Source organism: Mytilus edulis, chromosome 4 (genome assembly GCF_963676685.1).
Source record: "Mytilus edulis chromosome 4, xbMytEdul2.2, whole genome shotgun sequence".
In the NCBI taxonomy this organism is placed as follows: Eukaryota; Metazoa; Mollusca; class Bivalvia; order Mytilida; family Mytilidae; genus Mytilus; species Mytilus edulis.
Genome location: NC_092347.1, coordinates 52990857 through 53018594, shown reverse-complemented (window position 1 = coordinate 53018594; position 27738 = coordinate 52990857). Strand labels below are relative to the sequence as shown.

Sequence of the window (27738 nt, the reverse complement as noted above, 5' to 3'; positions counted from 1 at the left end):
TAGGTAACGAATAGGGAATAGGGAATAGGTAACGAATAGGTAACGAATAGGGAATAGGGAATAGGTAACGAATAGGCAACGAATAGGGAATAGGGAATAGGTAACGAATAGGGAATAGGGAATAGGTAACCAACTTGACGCCCATATATGAGTGCCATAGGCAACTAGAACTAGAAGACCAAATGCAAAATGAAATGAGTTTTTTTTAACTGAAGCTCATAAACTCGGCAGGACTTCGGGAATGTCCGGAGAGCCGACAACCTTGCTTCAGAAGTTGGTAGAAAGGGTGTCTTCCTCCATCTTGGATTTGGAAACACCAGAAAACAAGGTCTAGATCTTTAATAGAATGTGCAAATTTTAAGAGTAGTAGGTAATTCATGTGTAAGAACTTTCACTTCAATATAGAAAATGACATGTTTTATCATATTTATGGTTGGATTTAACAAAAAACATTTAACTTTTGTTAAATTATTTTTTTTCCAACTTTGCCACATAAGCCTGATAAGGGGTAAACTCATCATAGATACCAGGACTAAATTTTGTATATACGCCAGACGCGCGTTTCGTCTACAAAAGACTCATCAGTGATGCTCGAATCCAAAACAGTTTAAAAGGCCAAATAAAGTACGAAGTTGAGGACCAAAATTCCTAAAAGTTTTGCCAGATACAGCTAAGGTAATCTATGCCTGAGCCGAGGTAGAAAAGCCTTAGAATTTCAAAAATTATCAATTTTGTAAACATATAATTTATAAATATAACCATATCAATGATAATTCATGTCAGCACAAAAGGTGCTGACTACTGGGCTATTGATACCCTCGGGGAAATAAATCTCCACCAGCAGTGGCATCGACCCAGTGATAGTAAAAAAACTCAACATAGATACCAGGACTAAATTTTGTATATACGCAACTCAAATTCTATGGAGTAGTTTACGCTTATTATTGTTGAAAATTGGGTTTTCCATGCATAATCTATACAAAATCTGTCAATTTTGAACACCGTGTAGCGTGAAAATAAGCACGGTGACCCATTCTTTTTATTATTTTTTTTAGAAAAGCATTATAAAAACTACATTTTGGCAAATTATTAAAAAATTCTATGGATTATAATTTAGACACCCCATCACCCCATCTACCTTAAGGTTCATCATAACCTTTTGGCTAAAATGGCCGTATTTACACCCCAAATTTTACTCTGAGTACAGACTAACCTATACACCTGCAACAGTTTTAAGGGATGGCAGGAACTAGATATATAAATTTTAAATGCATTTTATGTTTCAGAAAATTATAAACTTTTCTAGATTTTGCTATCCATTTTTTTTTCGTTCCTGCAGAAGGTGCAAAAATTAACTAAGTCGTGAAAACGATTGAGAAGCTCCCCTCATATAATCAATGTTGTGAGTAGTATTGATTTAAATGGACAATAGATGGACAATAGACACCTGTAGACAATAGGTGATTTAACAGGTTTAAACTGTGTAACTGAGTGGACCGTATCAAATGAAACTCGGGTGTTTGTTTATTTTGCTATCTTCTGCAGACTGGAAAAAAATGGACATCAAAATCCAGGTAAGTTTTTAATTTTCTGAAACGTAGACTTCATATAACTTTTATATATCTAGTTCCTGCCATGCCTTAAAACTTTCCTGGATGTACCAGTTTGTCTGTACTCATAGTAATTTTTGAGGTGTAAACACGGCCATATTTTTCAATTCCTTATGATGAACCTTAAGCGTAACTGTAGGTCATTATCAGGTGTCAGACCACCAATTACTCCCTCCAATTATAGTGAGGGTGTAATGATCATGATGTTTACAAATTACCATATTTACATTCAGTCAGGGGTACTACTTGTACAAGTGTATTTTATTAACTTGAAGAAGTAAAAAAAAAATATACACATATAGAACTAAATTTATAGAATACTTATACAAGTGAATTTTATTTACTTGTATAGGTAAAAAATAAGTTGGCTAAGTTATGTCCCTTATGCATTAAGAATTTTTTACTTGTACAATGTATAAGTAAAAAAATCATCCTTTCTTCTTTTCTTGAATTCTTAAGATTTCTTTGATCTAATTATATAATAGAATTTTAAATTGTGTAACTGCTTATTTACAAGCCCCAAAGGAGCAATTTTTGAATGCCTTGTGGCAAATATACAAGACAGTTACCATCTACAAAAGACTACCTAGACCTAAGTGGTACCTGTAAGATAAAAATATGATATAGTTATTATACTGAATGGTTGCTCATCATTTTGTTTTATTGTGAGACCAAACTTAAAATATATGTTGTTTCACCCTTTCAGACCAATACTTTATTTACTGGGAATGGGTAGGTACATATACAAAAATGTACCTGAAGGTTCATGTAGGAAAAATATCTTATTTTGTATTTATGAAAGGAAACTTACAAAAATGTCAGGAGATTTATACATTTTGATTTTCTATCAATAGACTTGAAAGAAAACAACTATTTCTATCTAATAGAATGTCAATCCATTTTTTTTTTAGAAGGGACATTTTTCTTGGGTACCCAGTAGGTTGCATTCAGGGGCCTAGCTTGGTATTCAGTCAACCGTAGGCACCAATATGCAGGGGGTCTGGGCCGCTGAAGGCCTCCAGTAGGTCCAGGGCAGAGCCCTGGTAGGGTGTTCAGGGGGGCAAAGGCCCCCCCGACGGAAAACGGTTTTTAGCGTTTTAGCTGCAAAATTTTATGTACCTAAATATTAAAATTACTGGTAATTTAATCATGAAAATTATGATATACATGATGAAAAGTTAGAAGAATTATGAATGATTTACCATAACATCTGGCTGGTAAATTAAATAACGCAGTACAATCAGAAATAAAAAAAAAATATTACAATATGCATTGACCATCGCGTAGATCAGCGTATTCCTTTAACTAAGCAGAACACCCTGTTTGGTATTTTCATATCTATTCAGTTCTGACTGATATAATGTTTAGCTTAATTAATAGTACATATAATATTGACGATCCTTCATTAAAAAAAATAGGCACGTAAACACTGATATTACTATATAATAAAACTATCCTTTTGGCTAGATATCGACCATCTATCTCAGTTTGATTCTTAAACCTTCACCCAAGCCACACAAACACATACACACATAGTCGATGCCTAATGCAAAAGTTCTGTTTTGTTCATAATATTGTAACAAAATTCAAGAAATTCATATGTCTTTATATCATCTACCTGCTAAGGAATTTGAATAATTGTGGTCATTACATGCAGATCGGAGAGTACTCAAAATTACTGGAAGCTAGTTGATTGATTGATTTTCAAACCTCTAAATATTTATGCAAGTTAAGGACAAAAAAAATAATACAATAAATACAACAAGGAGCTAGTACAGCTGTCTTAAAGGACTAAGGTCTGGAAATTTGAAAATGCCATGCATTGGAAAATGATGGATTATTGGATAGGAACAGAAATTTTGCTTTTCAGTAGACCTCATCCAACAACGAACTCCTTAAAGAGTGGCATTCTGTCTACAGCTAGGCATTGGATTTAATGTCCCCATTCTGACCAGACGTAACTGTGTATTTATACATTCTGCACAGCCAAACGGACAACCAAAATTGGCAAGGGTTTTTATTGTAGGTCGGGTGAATACAAAGTGGAAAGCTAGTTGAAAACTAACAACTAATTTAAAAAAAATCATGTGTCTCAGTTGAGGTTAATTTAAGTTTTTGTTGCCAGAAGTGAAATGATCTGAACCAAAGTTTTAGTTTATAGTTTCTGACTATATATATTATGTTAAATCATATAAAATATTTAATTCTATCCAATATTCCATTTACTAAGGACGAGAGACTAGTGTACAAATGACATGTGATAATTAAAGAGTTTGACAACATCACTGGCGTTTATCTACAAATTAACATTTTAACAAAAACAAATATTTGTGAAAAAATTATATGTAGGCACGTGCCTAAAGTGCCTAACGACAGCTACGCCCCTGGCTGCCTTGGAGTTCAGCAAACGAAGTAGATAACTTGCCTTTCCATCGAACTGCAGAGCTCATATTCGTGTACCAGTCATTTAAAATTTGACAACTTTGTCCAGATATTCCACTTTTAAATAGTCGCCTTGGTAGTTTCTCTTTTATGCCTTTTGAATTTATAACAAAAATAAGACTAGTAGTTGAAATTTTAAAAAGAATGTGAAAGGGTCAAAGTGAAAATGCATGCTAAAAATGATATTTGTACATTTTCAGTAAATTGTAAAGCATTAAAATTTCTTGCAGGGTTGCCACATGAATACTTTTTCTCTAATTCTTAGGCAATTAAACCCTTTTTGACCCATTGTATAAAATGATTTAATCAACGTGTGGTTGCCAATGATCTCAATGGTTGGCCGAGTTTAAGGATCGTAATCTTTATCTGCTCCCTGGATGTATTGAAATGTGCTAACAGGTGTTAGAGAAATTGACAATTTCATCAAATGTGGAAGGTGCAAAAAGGGATTTTTCGTTCATCAAAAAGGAAATTTATTTGATAATCATTAGGGAAACAGATTTATGCATAGTTATTTGCGGATTGTCAGATTTATCCCATTTTTAAAGTCCTTGCCAAGTCTCAGAATTAAAAATTTGATCATTAAACCACATGGATCTTGATTGGATAAATTCTATAACTCACTGGCACCAATGTATATTTATCAAATTTATGCACAATTATTCCCTGAAGAATACTCATTTTCATCCTGTTAAGTTTATATTTAAGTCACAATGCCAGGCTCACATATTTATTTTAAAAAATCCTCCTGTCACAGAAAAACGCTGCAGTTCTTTTAAAAAACTCAACTACTGTATCAAAAGCCTGTCAACATGCATGAGATTGTGAGTGCAATCTTAATTGACTATAAGTGTTGGTTTTCCCACTGAAGGTCTGTTGTTATATCCAAACTCTTTAAGCTTCCTCCACCAATAAAAAATGACTGCTACCAAAACAAAAGTGTTGAAAGTGGCATTAAAACCAAAAATAAATCAATGAATCACATTCATTATAGAATGTAAAATAAATAGGTATTTCTAAAAATTGCATTAATAAATTTTTAATTTGCTTACTTATTATGTTTCTGTGACCATTAAAACTTAATTTAATTATGTGGGAACAAAACCAATTTTGATTATCAAGTAATACGTGGTGTAAATATTCCACATCTTGGGTGCATTTTTGGTTTTTGATAACAAATTGTTGCTCAATTCTGTAAATGGTTTTGTTTATTCGTTTCACTGTTTGTAATTAAAATATCTTTGAAAATTTCTGTCTATTGAAAATTTAATCCTGATTATTGATTATCTATTGTTTTGGAAACAAGAGTGAAATTCTAGGATGCAATCTCATCGAAGGCTGTAAGGCGCCAACCCCTGAGATGAATTGTAGCCTAGAAAACCACTCTCGTTTCTAAAACTGTAGATAATTATCGATGATTTTTTCGCTTGAGCCAATACGGTGAAAAGGAGAAAAGCAATCGAGTTGAGATGACCAATGATAATCTGTTCATCGCTATTTTACCTATAACGATGTCATTTTCATTAGCAACGACATGTGCCTCCTTAGTTTCTAGCGATAATTTTCCATCTCAAGCAAGTAGCATGATAATTATGAAAAATTATCCCCCAAAAAAATCAAAGGAAAAATGCACAAAATAGCGATAATCTATAATTATTAGGAATGAAAAATTTGATAGACAGAACTTTTCAAAAAGATCATGATTTATGTGTTTACAGCTTTTTCTAAAGCAATGTTATTGGCACATTATGTAGTCTCATTCCCAAAAAAAATTCTTATTCAAGTAGCTTGTGACGAAAAATGATTAAACAAAATTCAAAGATTTATGAAAATAGCAATATAAAAGAAATACATTACATTTTATACAACACGTACAATGATGATATATTAATAGATATGTTATATTTTGTATTAAAGAAATATTTTTGTAACTGTTTTTATTTATTATCATCATGATTGCAATGTGTTTCATATACAAACTTGATAATAGGTAACCTTTTGATATACATGTAGGTCTTTCACTTAAGGAGTTATTATGGTACAACGTTTCATTTCTCCTTCTGTCCATTGTCAACATATCAAACAAAAACTTGTTCACCAGTTTGTATGAAACTTTGTTGAATTGTTTATTTCTATTGATGTAAGCTCCTTTTCTGAGTTAAGTGATTTTGCTCCTAGACGAGGGGGGATTTTCCAGTTTTCGGAACTGGTTTATTTGCCACAGATTTATGAAATGAACCCTCAATGGTACTGACTTGATATTTAAATCTTTGAAAGTTTATTACTACTTTTGAGATACTCAAAATATAGTGCAAAATGATGTTATACTTCAGAAAAATATATAACATGTTCAAGGTGCAGAATTCAATCTTACATGTTCTAAAAATATTAATATGTCATTTGTAAAGTAATCTTTTAGATTGGTCGTATCTTTCTTAAAGAATATGTTGGATAAAATCAAGTGATATAGTATTACTGAACAATACTAGTTGAAATATAAAGGTGAACAAAGTCTTTACACCAATACCATGTGAGGGTCTGCTTGGCATGACAATGGGTGCATTTCTGTTTTTAGTTTACTTGAATTCACAGGCATATGAATAAAAGGAGATGCGACAAAAAATCTGAATTTACTATTCCATCAGTCATGGTCTATTGAATTTGAAACTGTTACATAGTTGGCGTGTTGAATTTTTGAAACGCCCGTTTCCAGGACGTATTTTGGTATATGTGGGACAATAACTAAAAACACTTTAACCAATTGGCATGAAACTTTGGTGAATTGTTTATATCTATGGACCTGAGCTCCCTTTCATTTTTTTTTTTAATAAATTTTAGATTTTAAGTTTCCGAGTTTCCAAGGGATTTTCCAGTTTTCGGACAATAATTCAAAAACGCAATGAGTCTGAAGCTCTTTTTGTCTTGCTCGACAAAGTCAAAAAGCGAGATATAGGTATGCTGTTTCTGGCATCAGTGTCAACAATGTATGGAGATTATTTCACTCAGTTTTCTATATTTGAAAATGCCTGTAACAAGTCAGGAATATGATAGTTGTTGTCCAGTCAATTGATGTGTTTTAATCATTTGATTTCGCCATTTCATAAGGCACTTTCCGTTTTGAATTTTCCTTGAAGTTCAGTATTTTTATACGACCGCAAACATTTTTTGGTAGTATATTGGTATGACGTTTGCGGTGTCGTCGTCCGAAGACATTTGGTTTTCGCACTATAACTTTAGTTTAGGTAAATAGAAATCTATGAAATTTAAACACAAGGTTTATGACCATAAAAGGGAGGTTGGGATTGATTTGGGAATTTTGGTCCAAACAGTTTAGGAATTGGGGGTAAAAAAAGGGCACCAAATAAACATTTTTCTTGGTTTTTGGCACAATAATGTTAGTATAATTAAACAGAAATCTATGATATTTTAAAATAAGGTTTATAACCACAAAAGGAAGGATGGGGATGATTTTTTGAGTTTTGGTCCCAACAGTTTAGGAATAAGGGGCCAAAAAAAGTCCCAAATTAGCATTTTTCTTGGTTTTTGCACAATAACTTTAGTATAGGTAAATAGAAATCTATAAAATTTGAACACAAGGTTTATGACCACAAAAGGAAGGTTTGGATTGATTTTAGGAGTTTTGGTCCCAACTGTTTAGGAATTCAGGGTCCAAAATTAGGTTCTTTGATATGCCAAATCTAACCGTGTATTTAGATTCTTAATTTTCGGTCCTGTTTTCAAATTGGTCTACATTAAGGTCCAAAGAGTCCAAAATTAAACTTGGCTTGATTTTAACAAAAAATTCTTGGGGCTCTTTGATATGCTGAATCTAAACATGTACTTATTTTTGATTATGGGCCCAGTTTTCAAGTTGGTCCAAATCGGGGTCTAAAATTATTATATAGTATTGTGCAATAGCAAGAAATTTTCAATTGCACAGTATTGCGCAATAGCAAGAAATCTTCAATTGCACAGTATTGTGTAATAGCAAGAAATTTTCAATTGCACATTAACTTAAGATTCATGCTTGAATAAATACCAAAGAGATATCAATGAATTATTATTTTAATTGGCAAAATTAAGGCCACGGCTCGCAAATTAATCAAACATTAATTTATCATCAATAAAGATGAAACATTAGCATGATCATGAGTCACAAATGATCAAAATTAACACATCACTGTTGATCAGTTATAATATCAGAATGGATCACGATTGATCAATTGAAAACTGTAGCATGGATCATGATTGATCAATAACATTAGCATGGTTCAAGAATGATCAATTGGAACCATCTGTACAAAAAGAGCACTTTATCATTACTGTCCAATACTGACACTGACTTTAAAAATACTGGCCCTGGAAACAAGCTCAGTAACTGATATTAGAGTCCATTATGTGAACATGGTGCAAGATTGTTGGCGTTGTGTCGCTTTCCCGCCAATTTTCTTCAGATAGTCCTTCAAGAAATTAGTTGAAAATTAATAGAATGAAAAGTTCATTAATCCAACGCTTCTGTGTCAAAATATTTCAACATTTGTCCATTAGTTAAGGTGTACAAAGTTCAATTATAGAATCACGATCAAAATTTGAAAGGAATATAGCGAATAAAATCTCTTCTTGACTACAAAAGTTTGAATTATCTTTTCTACCAATAGAAAAAAATGTTAAAAAACAAACGTATGACACATAGAAGCAGGTTAATTTTAGTATTGTCTAGCAAATTCATTGTAGTCTTTTAGTATAGGCATTTTTGCATTTTTGCTTGATGACGTTGGTATAAATTTCAAGCCTTTAACTCACCCACAGGATATATACCTGATTTGATCATTTGCGTTTTAATAGATTAACTACATGCTTTATTGCATGTGCAGCTCTTTGCTGTATATTATATTCATTCCGTTCTTTTTTATTGTAGAATCTGATTTTAATACTACCGCAAAAATAATGTTAGGATCGTATAGATATGATGATGTCGTTGTCTGCATCGTAGTCCGAAGACACATTTGGTTTCTGGACAATAAATTTAGTTAAAGTGAATGGATCTCTATGATTTTTTTTAAGAAGTTTCAATACCACAAAAGGAAGGTTGGGATTGATTTCAGGGATGATAGTCCCAACCGGGTTGGAATTAGGGGCCCAAAAGAAGCATTTTTCTAGTTTCAGGATAATAACTTGCGTATAAGTATTTTGATTGCTTTGAAATCGTACCACAATGTTTAATACCACAAGTAGAATGTTGGGATTAATTTTGGGGGTTATGGTGCCAACAGTTTAGGAATTAAGGGCCAAAAAGGTGCCAAAAACAAGCATTTTATATGACCGCAAAAATTGTTGGGTTCGTATAATCTATGATGTCGTCGTCTGCGTTGTCGTCCGAACGCTTTCCGGACAATACACTTAAGTTTAAGTGAATGGGTCTCTATGAAATTTTTAAAGAAGGTTCAATACCACAAAAGGAAAGTTGGGATTGATTTTGGGGATGATGGTCCCATCCGTTTAGGAATTATGGGGCCCAAAACAAGCATTTTTCTAGTTTCAAGATGGTAACTTGTGTATAAGTTTTAAATTGCTCTGAAATTGTATCACAATGTTTAATACCACAAGTAGAATGTTGGGATTCATTTTGGGGCTTATCAGTTTAGGAGTTAAGGGCAAAAAACAAGCATTTTTGTAGTTTCCGAACAATAACTTGTGTTTAAGTGTATGGATCTCTCTGACATTGTACGACAAGGTTCCATATCACAAAGTGAAGGCTGGGATTGAGTTTGGAGGTAATAGCCCCAAACATGCAGGAATTAGGGACAAAAAAGGGCCAAAAAACCAGCATGTTTCTAGTTAACAGACAACAACTTGTGTTATAGTGTACGGATCTCTTTAAAATTGTACTACAAGGTTCCATACTACAAAGGAAAGACTGGGATTGAGTTTGATGGTTACTGCTCCAAGGGGGGATCGAAAAGTTGGGGGGGGGGGGGGGGGTTCCAATATAAGGGGTTCATATTTTTTTTTTCAAAATTTTTCAAATTTCAAATTTTTTGAACAAGTTTCAAGGAGAAATCTTCAATTGCACAGTATTGCGCATTAGATTTGTAAGATATTTGAGTACATTTATTTTGTGTCAGAAACCTATATTATGTCAAAAATTTGATCACAATCTAAATTAAGATTGTACCAAGCTTGAATATTGTGTCCAAATTTGCCCCAACTGTTCAGGGTTTGACCTCTGCGGTCGTATCAGGCTGCGCTCAGGGAAGCATTTTATTTGCTTTTCTATTAAAACGACACGTATCTTTGAGTTCACATTTGGTGATTCTCTTAGCTACATGCCTTAGCTCACATTTGGTGGCTCACGTTTATCTCTAAGGTAACTTTTTATTTATCCACTGACGTGTTTGCGCTTTTTTACTGTAAAACGATAGGACATTTGCGCTTCAAATACTATGGACATTTACGCTTTAAATTTTGATTCACCTGTATAAAATTGACTGGACATTTGCGCTTTTTACCTGTAGACTTTAGTCGTCCACCTGTAATTTTAATGAGAAGTAATAGTACGTAGATGAATAACTTAAATTTGTTATTATTAAGACAAATGGTGCAGAATCCTTTAAAATTATATATTGGTTATTCCAGAGACATGTAGATTAAAATTTAAAGGTCCCTGGTTAATTCTAGAATGAATTATTAACTTTTCTCTGTGAAAAAGCCCACATCCTTGACATCCTTAATGCAACGCATACAACATGTATTTACGAATGTTTTATACTTAAAAAAAAATGGGTTTGGGAATGAATTAATGATTTTTTTGGATATTTCAAAATAGTTTTAGGGATACGGAATATTTGTAAAAAAAAATTATTGGGATATTAGGGGTAAACATTATAGGGATATGGGATATTTGGACAAAAACTTAATGGGATATGGGATATTGATACCCCCCTAAACATGTTTTAAACATTCTTTGCTTGATGAATTTAGTAAAAACTATGTATGTCAACAAGATTTGTGCAAGCTAAAATGTCTTGCCTTCCTTACAAACCATTGGTTTTATGTTGATAGTCTTAAATAAAAAGCTTTCCTACAAGATCACATAAACTTAACTTGATCCAAGAGAATGTGGTCAAGGTCAGATAAACCAAACAAGAATAAACAGCTGCGCCATGAGCGCATGATACGCCCGACGTCTTGTGTGGAAGTTTTATGCAATAATCATAAATAGTTTCTGAGGAAGTTTTAAGCAATAACCATTTATTGTTTTTGAGACATGGCGGGACATGTGAAAGCCACCCCCCCCCCTGTTTTTTTTTTACAAATATCACTAAAATAAAATTTTGAATCAAACCAAAAAGTATACAGATCTTTAAATTAGTATAACAAAGAAGTGTGTACAGTTTCAAGCAATAATCATAAATTGTTTTTGAGATACGGCGCGACATGTAAAAAAAACCCTCACCTTTTTTAAAATACTCAATAACTCAAAAATAAAATTTTGAGTCATCACCAAAAAGTATACAGATCTTTAGATTAATATAACAAAGAAGTGTGTAAAGTTTTAAGCAATAATCATAAATCGTTTTTGAGATACGGCACAACATGTAAAAAAAAACTCCCCCTTTTTTACAAAATACTCAATAACCCAAAAATGAAATTTTGAATCATCACCAAAAAGTATACTGATCTTTAGATTAATATAAAAAAGAAGTGTGTAAAGTTTTAAGCAATAATCATAAATCGTTTTTGAGATACAGCGCGACATGTAAAATAACCCTTCCCCTTTTTTACAAAATACTCAAAAACTCAAAAATGAAATTTTGAATCATCACCAAAAAGTATACAGATATTAAGATTAATATAACTAAGAAGTGTGTAAAGTTTTAAGCAATAATCAAGAAACGTTTTTGAGATACGGTGCGACATGTGAAAAAAAACACACCCCTGTTTTAGTTACAAAGTGCCGTAACTCAAAAAGTTTAAATCTTATTTTCACCAAAAAGTATACATATCATTTGACCATCATAAGAAACAACTATATTAAGTTTCATGAAATTTGGATAAGTCGTTCTCAAGTTACAGTACATGTACACCTTAAAATTAATCTATGCATTAAATATAGTTGACCTATTGCTTATAGTATCTAAGAAACAAAATTAACCTGTTCATTTACTTTTTACCTTAATTATTTATCCCTTATAATTTTTGTTAACTATGTATTTGCATTCGGGTATCACAGATCAAAGGAGTAGGGGCATTACGGCCTAGTTTTGGCCCAAGAAAATAAAATGTTTGATAACCATTTCAATTGAGCACATAATGTTTAGAAATGTATAGGGTCAAGAAATATAAATGAAAAACATAAAGATTTTTATCTGATGACGACATAATTACGTCATAATATGTACTGTTTTCACAAAAAACGATGAAAAATACAGAATTTATGCAGTTTTCTGTCTTTACTTCCGTTGTGGAAACATCCTGCGTAGCAGAGAAACAACAAAATAATTGAACAAAAGCTTTATTATAACTATTGACATAATTTACCAAATATAAAGTTGTTTCTTGAGTGCGCACATACTTTTTCAATCTAAAATATACTTAAAATTTGATGAAAAAACAAGGAAAATCACAAAATTTAACAAAATATGCAAATTAGGTCATGATTTGTTGCCATGGAAACTTGTTCGATGTCAAAGTTGATTTGTTTTTCTTAGTATCTTATACCTTAGTCAAGTTTTCAGTAATTTAAGAATATGTATGATAACTTTTAAATTAGCAGTATTTTTTGGGCCAAATAAGGGCCTTATTGCCCCTACTCCTTTATTCGTTCATTGTGTGCTTATTTGCAGTTTTTGATCGAGTTAAGCCTTCCAATTGATATTTTATAGTGTGTCTTTTTATGTTGTGATGTTATACTATTGTTTCATAAAAGGGAGAAGGTTTGGTACCATTAAAACGTTTAATACGCTGCATATGTTTGCACCTGTACTAAGTCAGGATTCTGATGTACAGTGCTTGTCGTCTGTTTATGAAGTTCATACATTTTTCTTTTTTTCTTGTTTTTATATAGATTAGACCGTTGGGTTTCCTGTTTGAATGGTTTTACACTAATAATCTTTGGGGCACTTTATAAATTGCTGTCCGGTTTGAGCCTAGGCTCTGTGTTGAAGATTGTACCTTGACCTATAATGGTTTACTTTTATAAATTGTTACTTGGATGGAGAATGTCTCATTGGCACTCATACCACATCTTCCTAAATCTATTAACCATGAAAACATAACATTGACCAATGAACCATGAAAATGAGATGAAGGTCAGATGATACCTGCAAGACAGACATATACACCTTACAATTCTTCTATACAATAATTATAGTTGACCTATTGCATATAGTTTTAGAAAAAAAGACCAAAACTCAAAAACGTAACATATTGACCACTAGTTCAAGGTCAGATGACACCTGCCAGTTGGACATGTACACCTTACAATAATTCCATACACCAAATATAGTATCTGATATATGGACCTGACCACAAAAACTAAACGTTGTTCACTGATCCATGAAAGGGGTCAAGATCAGATGAAAACTGTTTGACAGGCAAGAGGACCTTGCAAGGTAAGCACATAATAAATGTAGTTATCCTATTACTCATAGTAGGAAAGAAATTAACATTACAAAAAATCTTGACTTTTTATTCAAGCAGTCATTGAACCATGAAAATGAAAATGAAAAAAAATTAGCTAACGACACCACCGGATCACTATCTGTATGTCGAGCTTTCTGCAACAAAAGTCAGTCACAGGCTTGACAAAAACTAACAGGTCAGACATTTAAGTGTGTAAAGCCTTACTGGTATGGTTTTCACCCTAATAAAATAATTGTAAGGTTGCTGTCATACTAATGTTTACCTTTCTACATATCCAAGTTGAAAGTATTGCCATGGAAACTTGTTCGATGTCAAAGTTGATTTGTTTTTCTTAGTATCTTATACCTTAGTCAAGTTTTCAGTAATTTAAGAATATGTATGATAACTTTTAAATTAGCAGTATTTTTTGGGCCAAATAAGGGCCTTATTGCCCCTACTCCTTTATTCGTTCATTGTGTGCTTATTTGCAGTTTTTGATCGAGTTAAGCCTTCCAATTGATATTTTATAGTGTGTCTTTTTATGTTGTGATGTTATACTATTGTTTCATAAAAGGGAGAAGGTTTGGTACCATTAAAACGTTTAATACGCTGCATATGTTTGCACCTGTACTAAGTCAGGATTCTGATGTACAGTGCTTGTCGTCTGTTTATGAAGTTCATACATTTTTCTTTTTTTCTTGTTTTTATATAGATTAGACCGTTGGGTTTCCTGTTTGAATGGTTTTACACTAATAATCTTTGGGGCACTTTATAAATTGCTGTCCGGTTTGAGCCTAGGCTCTGTGTTGAAGATTGTACCTTGACCTATAATGGTTTACTTTTATAAATTGTTACTTGGATGGAGAATGTCTCATTGGCACTCATACCACATCTTCCTAAATCTATTAACCATGAAAACATAACATTGACCAATGAACCATGAAAATGAGATGAAGGTCAGATGATACCTGCAAGACAGACATATACACCTTACAATTCTTCTATACAATAATTATAGTTGACCTATTGCATATAGTTTTAGAAAAAAAGACCAAAACTCAAAAACGTAACATATTGACCACTAGTTCAAGGTCAGATGACACCTGCCAGTTGGACATGTACACCTTACAATAATTCCATACACCAAATATAGTATCTGATATATGGACCTGACCACAAAAACTAAACGTTGTTCACTGATCCATGAAAGGGGTCAAGATCAGATGAAAACTGTTTGACAGGCAAGAGGACCTTGCAAGGTAAGCACATAATAAATGTAGTTATCCTATTACTCATAGTAGGAAAGAAATTAACATTACAAAAAATCTTGACTTTTTATTCAAGCAGTCATTGAACCATGAAAATGAAAATGAAAAAAAATTAGCTAACGACACCACCGGATCACTATCTGTATGTCGAGCTTTCTGCAACAAAAGTCAGTCACAGGCTTGACAAAAACTAACAGGTCAGACATTTAAGTGTGTAAAGCCTTACTGGTATGGTTTTCACCCTAATAAAATAATTGTAAGGTTGCTGTCATACTAATGTTTACCTTTCTACATATCCAAGTTGAAAGTATTCATCTAAAATTTTAAAAGATGAAGAACTGCAGAATCATACATTCTTCTAAGATACTAGTATCATTACTACAAACAAATATTTGATTGATTGATGAATTGGCCATATAGGCTTTTAAGTTTAAATTTGTGGAGGAAGCCACAACCTTCTGTAGAAAAACTGACAATCCTTGTCAATTGAGATTGGAGTCAAGTGCACCTTTTACATGCAGGATTCCAAATCACAACAGTGTCAACCACTAGTGATATAGTAGTAAGACCACCTTGAAAACTCATCCACAAACAAGTAAAAAAATCACACATATCATTATTTTATGTTTAATATCAATTAATTATTTATTATTAAAAATTATACATCATTACAATCCCAAAATATTAGTTTCTGAAAGACCTCTCAGTAGCATGCTTAATGTAAATATATGGTTTCTGTATTTTAAGTTGCAATAATATAAAACATAATGTCCTTCTTACATGGTAACTGGTTCAATATCATCTTCACACACAAACTGTTATTTATTGGGGTCTAAGTTAACTTCACTTGTGGTTGTATCTCTTTACTAAAGGTAAATTTTAATATGACTATATGACTTACAGTTACAGAAAAGTCACATGGTGTTCCAAGTATTATTGGAATTTAAAAAAAACAACTTTGTAATTTTTTTTATATGGTTTTGAAAAAGGTCATCAGAAATGTTTTCTAAAGAAGGAAAAAAACGCTTACCCTTTTAACAAGACTTTGATACTTTGTACTAAAATGACTAAATATAAAAAGAACTGCGTATGATAGAAATTGACCTTATGCAAATGCATGTATACATGTATACGTATAAGACTAAGATTGGTGTAAGAACATTAAAATACGAAAAAAGGTTTTTATATCAACTCAATTTCCAAACTGTTACAGACTTTGCATACAGATTTTTTTCAACCGGAAATAAGTTAACAGATGCATTCAATGATAATGGCAAATATTCATTTGCATAAGTTCAATTTCTATATGACGCAGCTCAAATGAAGAAGATTGTAATAAGACTACAGTCATATAATTCTCACCACCTAATACATTACAAGGTGAATCATGTTAAATAAAAATAGTATTATGATTGTTCTATTATGAATTATGTAAATGAGGTAGGATTATACATTGGTAGACATAAAGCATTGATGAAATAAAGCAAGTTTAAAGCTTTATAAAACTATTAAAAAAAATCATTTGGTTTAGCTAGACAGAAATGGTTCAAATATATGCAATAAGGCACAAATGAGAAAAAGCAAAAATAAGTTTTGAACTATTTGAAGTTTTACTTTAGACTGATTTTTATCTTTCCATGCTAATTAAATGTACAAAATTCAGGGCCGTAACTACCTATGAGGCAGGGGAGGCAACTGCCTCCCCTGAATTTTCTACACCAATTTTTTTTAGAAGTAATAAAATGAAATATTGACAATATATACACATAGAACTTGAATTTATATTATAAACAACACTAGTTTACAGTTTTAACATTGTTATCATGATACGTGATATGTCTGCCATTTTCCGGATTTTGATCGAAAGTGAACCGTTTCAGTATTTATTTTATTTATTTTTTTCGTGTGGCCGTCCGTCTGTTATTCAGTATTCGTACGAGAACATATATGAAACTTTGCTTTCGACAATTTTGAATAAAACATAAATATTCACATTTATTTAGGGGCTCAATTAAGCAGAGGAAGTTACCTTTGTATTGTGAATCTTTTAAGATATCGGAAATTCATTACCGGCTGAATCAGCTGTTGGGTCGTTTTTTAACGTCTCCCGATCGTACGAGAACATTATGGTCATTGCCTCCCATTTGTTGTAGCAGGGACTTTCTATACTAGGTATATACTAGCATAGAAAGTACCTGGTTGTAGTTATTAACATGTCTGTTCAGCTTTCAACAATATTGAAATTCAAGGTCCTCAATAAAAAAAAAAATCTTGCGTTCTTTAATCTTGCTTTATATGTTTTTTTAACTTACCAGTTTGATTTCTAACAAAAATATCTTTAAATAGAGATAATAATTGTTTGCATAAAAATTGCTCCCAGGATCCAGCAATACTGATGTACAATCACGGTCAGGAAATCGAAGGAAAACAGGTTATTTTTAGCCATTTTACTAAAAGAAAAAAACCTTTAAGACGGAGCCTTGGCTCACCCCGAACAGCAATCTCAGCTTGTTTTTGCATTAAAAATTGCTTCCAGGTTCAAGCAAAACTGACGTTTCTTAAAGTAAGGAAATCAAAGTGAAACGGGTCAGTTTTAGCCATTGACTATCTAGGGGGCCTCAATCCCCTGCCTCCCCTGAATTCGAACCCCAGTTACGGCCCTGGAATTATTAATCTTGAAAAGTCATTCTTGTTTAAATTAGAATGTAGGCACACCTTAACGTCTTTTTAAAACCAAAACTCAAATTTCATATTGTAATTTGTATACTTGCTTTAAATTCTAATCAACTATACTTTGACCTTTGTCTCTATTCTTTATGCTACAGAACAAAACCATTATTGTTAACTCCAAAGAATGTTACTCTCAACTTTCTATTTTTTTGGAAATGCTAAAAATTGTGGTTGGTCTAATAACCAAAACAAAAGTACACTATTTAAGATAAGAATATGTCAATTTTTTTATTTATTTTACTATGTAACAATTTATGAAATCTAAAGCCTATAAATACTTGGGTGGTTCAATGCAGCAATTCATTTAGTAAAAATGCAAAATATAAAATTATACATTCAAAGTATGAAGAAAATAAACTTTTTTCCAATAATATAATGTTTACACATTTTCTTAAGGATTGTCAAAACTGGTGGTAGAGGATGTAGAGGAATGTTTTAAAGTACAAAAACTGACCAATGCCATGAACAAAATATACATAGTGAATATAAAAAAATGTCTTAAGCATTGATCCTTTCAATATTTGAACAACTTGAATGTTTATCTGGATTGGGACTTTTATTTTTACAATAGCTTGATCGTTTTGATTAGTAATTTTCTCTAAAAAAATACTTAGCTGTGTAAAAAACAGCAAAAAACATATTTTTTCTCTTTTATCCATAAGAAAATACTCTAAATGTGTGGCATTCAGTATTAAATTTTACATATATATTTGATTTGATTTTACATCATACCATGTCATTATAATGATACTGAATAAACATTGTAAATTAGTTATTGTAAAAGATCTAATGTGACTCTCTTAGTCATCTGGATACATTGGACAATGTATTTGTTGAATCAGTCCCCGTGGGGCCTGCTACCTGGCTATCGTCAGTACTTTGATCGTCATAAACCACTACTTTAAATATAGGTCCTGATTGCAGTAAAACTTCGATAGCATCCTCACGATGAAGTTCTTTTAATTTCAATATCAACTGACCAATGGTTGGATTAGTACACACCTTTGACCATTCAACTAACACTTTGTCTGTCTTACTTTCTATGCTTCCGTCAATAGTATCTAAAACAGGAAGTAAATGTTCAAGACCTAACGAAACGGCTAAAAGACACCAATCCCGACCCATCTTATCGGCAGGATCGAGCACTTGAGCAAGACGTTGTCGTGAATGTATTGTTAAATGAGATACAGGTAAATCTACTCCGAGACAGATATTTTGGACTATTTCGTTTGAACCCATGCAAACAATGTCTGAAAATTCTTCCTGTTTTGAATCACACAGAGTCAAGCATGTCTTTTTCTCTAACTGCATCTTTATCATTTCCTTTGGTGAATATGCACGGACATTTCGATGGTGATCCTTAAGTTCCTGACTACTAAGAATATGTCGTTCAGTACAAACTCCAGGACATACATTAAGTATCACTTGTTCTACCACATTGATAAAATCCTCTAGAAAATAGAAAATTTGTGTTCTCTTATCACTAGGTCCTCTTACTTTGATTTCAATACAGTCAAACATGGGGTCCATACTTATCATTCCTTCTAAATCAGCACAACAGTATTTAGACCCATAATGCCACTGATACAACTCAGCCTCAGGATCTTCAGTCTCATGGAGAACCGTCCGTCGTAAAAGTACCTGTACCCTTGGAAACAAATGAACCAACTGGTTCACATAAAATGGACTTGACTGTATTCGAACCCCACCATATACACCATCTCCAAACCTTTTTGTATCTCTTTGCCAGAGACCATTTAAAGTTTCTACAAAATTTAGACATGGGAATTCATATTCAATTTCATCTTCTGAGTCACACCGAGTACAGACTTCCAATGTTTCTAAAACTTGTAGCAAGTCTAAGGCATCAGTCTCTGGATAAATCAACTGGAAATCATCTACCGTAAAACAGCCAGTGATGCGAGACTGGATGATTTTCTCATGTGAAATCAGATTTCCTATAATATCACTACAGAGCCAGTGTGGATTTAGTACAACAAGATCTTGGCCTGAGTCACTTTCAAGATAGATTACCTGAAACAAACAAGTATACATTTGTAAATGACTTTATAGGTGAACTGAACTCATATTTTTTAATTTAAACATATTTATTTATAGTGGATTGGGAAACAAGTTTTGCAACTTATATTAATCCCTTTCCACTTTGCGGGTGCAAGTGCTGCCTTGTAGCAGCATTAGCCTGCTCTTTTTCGAAATCTACAAGGGTGTCTTTAACCTGCAAGAGATATGGCTCTCTCTTAATATGGGTCAGCCATTTATCGTCCCCTTCCGACGGACTATCATCGTTTCCTCAAGACAATACTCGCAAATGTTGTCAATGGAGAGCCAAAAATTCAATCCCTGAAATTTTTATCCTGGTACAGGAATTGAACCAGAAACCTTTGTGTTAGTAGTCAGATGCACTAACGACTACACCCCGGCTCTCAACTAAACTCATATGTATGAAAAGGTATTCCAAATATTACTGGTATCATAGTTGCAGATTAAACTGTTGGTTTTTTTTCTAAATTACTAATTTCCAACAAAAGACATGAAAAAATCATAGTGCTGATAAAACATATCCTGGTTTGATTCCTATTGTTAAAATTTTGGAGAAAATTGTTAACTCCATCAACTTGTATTGCTTTGTCTGATTCAGTACTAAATATTGATTTTGTGCCTCACAGAAAAAAGTACAAACAGAGTCCTTGCTGGAATGTTTCTAGTTTGTACATTGTATTGTCAACACCAGTTGACACTCTAGGTGACTTTTTGTGGCATTTGTTTCTGTCACATTGGCAACTACTCCTTTTATTAAGATAAATCAAACAATTTCTCTGTGAGACAGTATTTTTTTTTCTTTGGAAGAAGTCACAGAATAACATGATTTGATAAGATGAACACATAACCAATATCTGTTGCATTATGGCTCTTTGTTCATGTATTTAAATAATAGTTTGCTTATTTCATGAAATGGTATGTTTCACTATTTGGTGATTCTTGTTATCCTGCATTACCAAACAATGTAGAGGCAGACAACAGAAAGGAGAAAAAGCACATAGTAGAGCTTACCAATATTGAACTTAGTACCAAAGATCTTCAAGCTATAATTTGTAAACCAAAATTTTTTCATTATATTTCAAAGTGTTGAAATTTTTGTCCTAAAAAATGTGTTTATTATCAAGAGGACACTCACCTCTCCTGTAAACTGTAACTGTTTAACCAAATGCTTCATGTGTTCATCACCAGCCAACGGATTGACCTTTGCCCTCACATAATCAATAAACTGTTGCCATGATAATACAGGAAATGATGAAGATGCTCTTCTCCATGACACTAACTGTAACACCATGGCATCAAAAAATCTACTGGACTTTGGTAAATCCTGAAAATGAGAAGACATAAATGCAGACTGAGTCTTTATATCCTGCATTATTGACCAACAAATGTGTATTCAAAACCATTATTTGTGTGTTTACAGCTTAACAAATGTATCACTCATTTATCTTGGATGGCTTTTTGTCCTTTTATGTCTATTATAACACAAAGTTACATAACACTACAAGTCTTTAATGGTTTGAGCACATCTGAACACATCCCTTTAAAAAAAAATTAATGGTGATTTTGTGGGTTTTAAAATTTTAGGGGATTGAGAAAAAAATGTATTTTTGTGAATAACTGATTTGGTGGTTTTGACTAATTTGGTGTAAAGGTCTATAGAAAATCTATTCATAACTAAATACTTAATTTCATGGTTTTCTATACCCATGAAATCCATGATAATTTGTATGCAAGGAATAAAACTATTAATCCATAGTATTCTGATTTGTCACTTATTGAACAAAAGATGAATCTACAGTTACATGTATATACAATTATTGTAAGTTGAATTAAAGTACACTTACTTTTGAAATTTGACCTTTGACCAAACCCAGCTGATGTTTAATGGCCTTCATATCGTGAGATGAGGCAGCATGGGCATCCATTATAAATATCCTGTCCACTAGCTCTATATCTGATCCAAACATCTCCTGGGCTCTGTTATATACCGTCCTCATATTGTCTGTAGCTGTATGTTCTCCTCGAGAATTCTTAGGACATCTCTCTTTGTCAGCATGTGTGGCTATCAGTAAGATCTTTGGTCTAACTGGCAGTCTTCCACTATATCCTAAAATTAATTACATAGACAATATATTATCAAAGATTTTTACATGATCTAAAACAAATAGATGTTTATTGACTAGAATTGACAAACTTGCTAAGGTTTGGAGATTAAAGATGGGGATTCCAGTGTCTGTATCAATATTTGTTAAAGTTTGAGAATAAGTCACTTTAAGGGGAATCAATAATGGTAAGTCAATGGTATTTGATAGGAAGTTGTAATATCATTGACATGGATATTTTTTTGACCAACCCATCAGCCATGGTCCCTAGACTTTGAAATTTTGCAAAATATACATATTAAGGTGTTGCTATTTTAATTTCAACATTTACATTATAATACTTCATGCATCAAATTTAATTTTTAAAGATTCTATCATTTTTAATTTTTTCTCTTCAAAACAAATAGAACTGAGTTGCTTGCATTCTTGGAATATTTCAGTATTTGTCTTCCTTTCAGTACTGTAAATTCAGAAGTTATTGCATGCATTTATTATTGCGATTTTGTCATTTTAGATTTAGATGCGATTTTAAAATCCCTCCTGTTTAGTTCATATAAAATATTTCAAAATGTGAGTTTAAGTTATTGCGTTTACAACTCTGTCGCATTTGTTGCAATAATATCTGAATTAACAGTAATTACAGATATATGAATGTTACCCTCCCTTTTAAATAAGCTGGTTCAGATACATGAATTAACAATGAAATTCACAATTATTTTACAATAAAATCTATCCACTTCTTTACACATACATGTATTTTGTAAAAATTTAAAGTTCAAATTCAATTTTTTAATCATGAACTATTTCAATGTTGTATTGAACTGATATCAGTACAATGTATATCAAAGGTGAAACAGTTATATTCAGGCCAAGTTACAGCTAGAATCTGGTTATGTAAACTAAATTCATGTCATGCAAACGCTCGATTCAGTACATACATCAGCTAGATCCATGTTAAAGTCAGATTCCGGCCAAGTAACAACTAGGTAATGTTACAACTAGATTATGTTGCAGCTAGAATCAGGTCATTTGTCAAGTTAAATGCAAGGCCACTTAATGATTTGAATAAGATTCATTTAGTAACTCTTTTTTAACACTACTGACATAAAAATCCTAAATTCAATGCACCTCTACACTTTATTCTAAACAAAATCCAGGTGCTCCGCAGGGCCCAGCTTTATACGACCGCAGAGGTCGAACCCTGAAAAGTTGGGGCAAGTATGGACAAAACATTCAAGCGTGATACAGCTCTGAATTTGGATTGTGATCAAATTTTTGACATTACATGGTTTTTTTTTACACAAAACAAATGTCAAGATTTTACAAATCAATTAAAAATTTCTTCTTCAAACTTTTTAAATCTAAAGTTAAATAGTTGACACAGCATAGGTTTCTGACACAGAATGAATGTGGTCTAATGAACTTAAAAGTTTTTTTTTGCCTTTGAGCAATTCACTATGCTGTTGAATATTAATCCTCTCAAAAAAATGTTTGAAGAAATTTTCTTTTTATTTATGAAATCTGAAATGAGAAAAATTTAACCCCCCCCCCTTTTTTTCACATCCCCGTTTCCCTTTTTCCAAAACTGATATCAATTCAAATTTCTAATGGAGTTTGCAACAATAACTACTCTTTTAAATACATCATAAAATATTAAAATGTAAAATAAAGTGCTTGTTATCACTGAATGGTAAAGATTGGTTGGTAGTAAAAGTGAATATACATTGTTTATTGTATAAAACAATAAAAAAAACTTCATCAGCAACATTTTATATTGGCAAATTTCCAATGAAGTTATTTACAAAATAAAAATAGAAAATGGCATCATAGTCATGTCTGGCAAATGTCCAACATACATTATCTAAAAACATTTTAGATAATATAAGGAAAAAAAGCTTCATCAGCAACATTTTATATTGGCAAATTCCCAATGAAGTTATTTACATAAAGTTATTGGCAAATAAAAATAGAAAATGACATCATAGTCATGTCTGGCAAATTTCAAACATATATTATCAACTACTATTCTATACAAAGAAAGATAACTCCAATTGAAAATTAATTGCTATTGCACAATATTGTGCAATTAGATATTTCTTGCTATTGTGCAATACTGTGCAATTGAAAATTTCTTGCTATTGCACAATACTTGATATGGAATCCTGATTTGGACCAACTTGAAAACTGGGCCCATAATCAAAAATCAAAGTACATATTTAGATGAAGCATATCAAATAAGCCCAAGAATTTTATTTTTGTTAAAATCAAACTTAGTTTAATTTCCGACCCTTTGGACCTTAATGTAGACCAATTTGAAAACTGGACCAAAAATTAAGAATCTACATACACAGTTAGATTTGGCATATCAAAGAACCCATTTATTCAATTTTTGATGAAATCAAACAAAGTTTAATTTTGGACCCCCATTTGGACCAACTTGAAAACTAGGCCAATAATTAAAAATCTAAGTACATTTTTAAATTCAGCATATCAAAGAACCCCAAGGATTCAATTTTTGTTAAAATCAAACTAAGTTTAATTTTGGACCCTTTGGACCTTAATGTAGAACAATTTGAAAACGGGACCAAAAATTAAGAATCTACATACATAGTTAGATTCGGCATATCAAAGAACCCCAATTGTTCAATTTTTGATGAAATCACACAAAGTGTTAACTAATGATACTGAGAATGATGAAAACCAAGAAAATGTTGAGGAATCTGCAGACGAAAGTGCTGATCAAGATGATAATCATGCTGGTAGCTTGAATGGTAGTTTGAATGGTGAAGATAGTCCTGAATCTGAAGGGAGAGACAGTTTTGATTTGGAAAATCAGGTAGAGAATGATATACATGAGGAAAGTATGGAACATAATCCTGGGTCACAGGCAAATGATTGTATGAAATTAAAGAAGGATCAGATAGTGAATTTCAAAATCCCTGGTGAAAATGACACAAGAGAAGCAATAATTTTAGGCAGGGTAGGAAAGGCTACAACTGTTAAAAAGAGCTGGTACAATATAGAATACAATCAGCCAGAAAATATGAGAGGTGATCAGATATCAATTGATCTAAGAACAGTCAATGATTTGAAAGTTTTTAACCAGTCAGATGACGTGAATGAAGATGTAATTTTAAGTGATATTGATTTTACTGAGGCTAGAGAGGCAGAACTGGATAACTGGAACAAGCACAATGTTTATGAAGAAGTTGAAGACAATGGTCAAAACTGTATTTCAACAAGATGGGTTTATACTATGAAAGAATTAGAGAACGAATTTCATAGAAAAGCTAGATTGGTAGCAAAAGGTTTTGAAGAAGACAGCCTAGATGAGATACCAAAGAATTCGCCAACATGTGAAAAGCAGTCTCTACGACTAATTTTATCAATTATTGCTAGTAAAAGATGGTCAATTAATTCAGTGGACATTAAAACTGCTTTCCTTCAAGGAGAGAAAATGCAAAGAGAAGTCTACTTAAGACCTCCTAAAGAAGCTAAAGCAAGTTTAAGCAACTGGTAAAGTCTGGCGCCTTAACAAATGTGTATATGGTCTTGTTGATGCATCCTTAAAGTGGTACGAAAAAGTTAAAGCAACATTGCTAGATTGTGGAGGAACAGTGTCCAAAATTGATTCAGCTGTATTTTATTGGTATAATGAAAAAGGTTTGACTGGTGTCCTAGCAGTTCATGTAGATGACTTTCTTTGGGCAGGATCCAGTGCCTTTGAGAAAACTGTTGTGTCCAGAATTAGGGATATGCATTTGATGTTGCTGCTATTTCATCAAAAATTAAGTCTAGCACTATTGAAGATCTAAAGAAAGTCAATAAAATAATTAGGAAGGTGCAAAACGATCCCGTTTCACTGCAATTCCAGAATCTTGGACATAATGTGAAATTTATTTTGTTCAGTGATGCATCATTTGGAAATGTTCCAGATGGTGGAAGTCAGGGTGGTTATGTTGTGCTTTTGATGGGCGATGATGGTAAAGTGAACCCAATCACTTGGCAATCTAAGAAATTAAGAAGAGTTGTACGTAGTACTTTAGCAAGTGAAGCCTTGGCCTTAGCTGATGGTGTGGACTGTGTTATATCTTTAGCAGCTCTGTTTAAGGAATTAATGCATAATGAGAACGATTTGATGCATACTCCAGTAGATTGTTTCGTTGATAACAAAGACCTGTATCATGCAATATACTCTGATAAACCTGTTGGAGAAAAGAGATTGAGGGTGGATATCAATGCAATAAAGCAATTGCTTCAAGGTGGAGAGCTTAAAAAAGTAAAATGGATTCAGACTAATGAACAAATCGCCAATGTTCTTACAAAGCATGGTGCTTCTGGACAAGACATCTTATGTTGTTTTGAAAAAGGACTTTTGAATTCAAGCCTTTTGTAATTAGTGCAACTGACAATAAAAAAAGGAGAAGAAAGATCAGATAAATACCTGATACTATGACATTTTAATTGCCTTCATTTTCATTTTTTATTTGGACATTAACATTTCTAGTGAAAAGAGAAAAGGATTAGATTGTTAACTACTGTGTTTTCTATTATTTTGTTTATATTATTTTCAGGTACATGTTGCTTGGTGGGTTTAGTTTATAGTTTAGTAAAGACATTAGAATAGACAATAGAATTATATTGAAGCCATAAATTGCCAATCAACACAAAGTTCAATTTTGGACCCTTTGGGCCCCTTATTCCTAAACTGTTAGGACCAAAACTCCCAAAATCAAACCCAACCTTCCTTTTATGGTCATAAACCTTGTGTTTAAATTTCATAGATTTCTATTTACTTATACTAAAGTTATGGTGCAAAAACCAAGAATAATGCTTATTTGGGCCCTTTTTTGGCCCTTAATTCCTAAACTGTTGGGACCAAAACTCCAAAAATCAATCCCAACCTTCCTTTTGGGGTCATAAACCTTGTGTTAAAATTTCATTAATTTCTATTTACTTATACTAAAGTTCTTGTGCGAAAACCAAGAATAATGCTTATTTGGGCCCTTTTTTGGCCCTTAATTCCTAAACTGTTGGGACCAAAACTCCCAAAATCAATCCCAACCTTCCTTTTGTGGTCATAAACCTTGTGTCAAAATTTCATAGATTTCTATTCACTTAAACTAAAGTTATAGTGCGAAAACCAAGAAAATGCTTATTTGGGCCCTTTTTGGCCCCTAATTCCTTAAATGTTGGGACCAAAACTCCCAAAATCAATCCCAACCTTCCTTTTGTGGTCATAAACCTTGTGTTAAAATTCCATTGATTTCTATTCACTTTTACTAAAGTTAGAGTGCGAAAACTAAAAGTATTCGGACGACGACGCCAACGTGATAGCAATATACGACCAAAGAATTAAAATTTTTGCGGTCGTATAAAAAATAAAAAAAAGACCACCATTCTTAGTCTTTACACCAAAAACAAAGTACCTTTAATTACATCATAACTGGTATTTATATCCTCTGGAACATCTGAATTCAAAGAAATGAGTTTTTTTTAATACAATTTAGATTCATGAACCTTATTTATATTTTTTTACATTTTTTGTTTAATCCAACCCTTCACAATTCTCTCTAGGATTTGTTTTTCAAGAATCTGTCTTATAGAATTATAATTTTAGAGGATTTAAAGTATTTAACAGTTTTGTTTGTTATTCTTTCTAATAATACTGGTTGTTGTGTTAAAAGCTGACTGTAGAAAATATTTTTTTGTCAAATATACATAAAAAAAAAATAATTAGAAATTCATAAATTCTCTTGTTAAAATTACTTGAAATTTACATAATACAATTATAAAGTATAAAACATAACTTTTTATGAAAAATGAAAAGGACAAAGCTCATAATGACTACTTTTAAGCTAACATCAAACATTAAAGGGAATGCAATTTACCTAGATACTT

General features: G+C 32.3%; 1 protein-coding gene across 3 annotated transcripts in view; it reads right to left on the bottom strand.

Moving 5' to 3' along the window:
* Window positions 1-15555: 15555 nt before the first annotated feature.
* The window catches only part of LOC139521907 (death-associated protein kinase 1-like), a 171033-nt gene continuing 158850 nt past the window's right edge, over window positions 15556-27738 (bottom strand). For all 3 annotated transcript variants that reach the window (XM_071315621.1, XM_071315622.1, XM_071315623.1), the window contains 3 exons: window positions 21580-21842; window positions 20871-21059; window positions 15556-19708 (listed from right to left, as the gene is read on the bottom strand). In XM_071315621.1, coding sequence (XP_071171722.1) covers window positions 18479-19708; window positions 20871-21059; window positions 21580-21842 — 1682 coding nt within the window. In that variant the 3' untranslated portion in view covers window positions 15556-18478. The remainder of the gene's footprint in view (window positions 19709-20870; window positions 21060-21579; window positions 21843-27738) is intronic.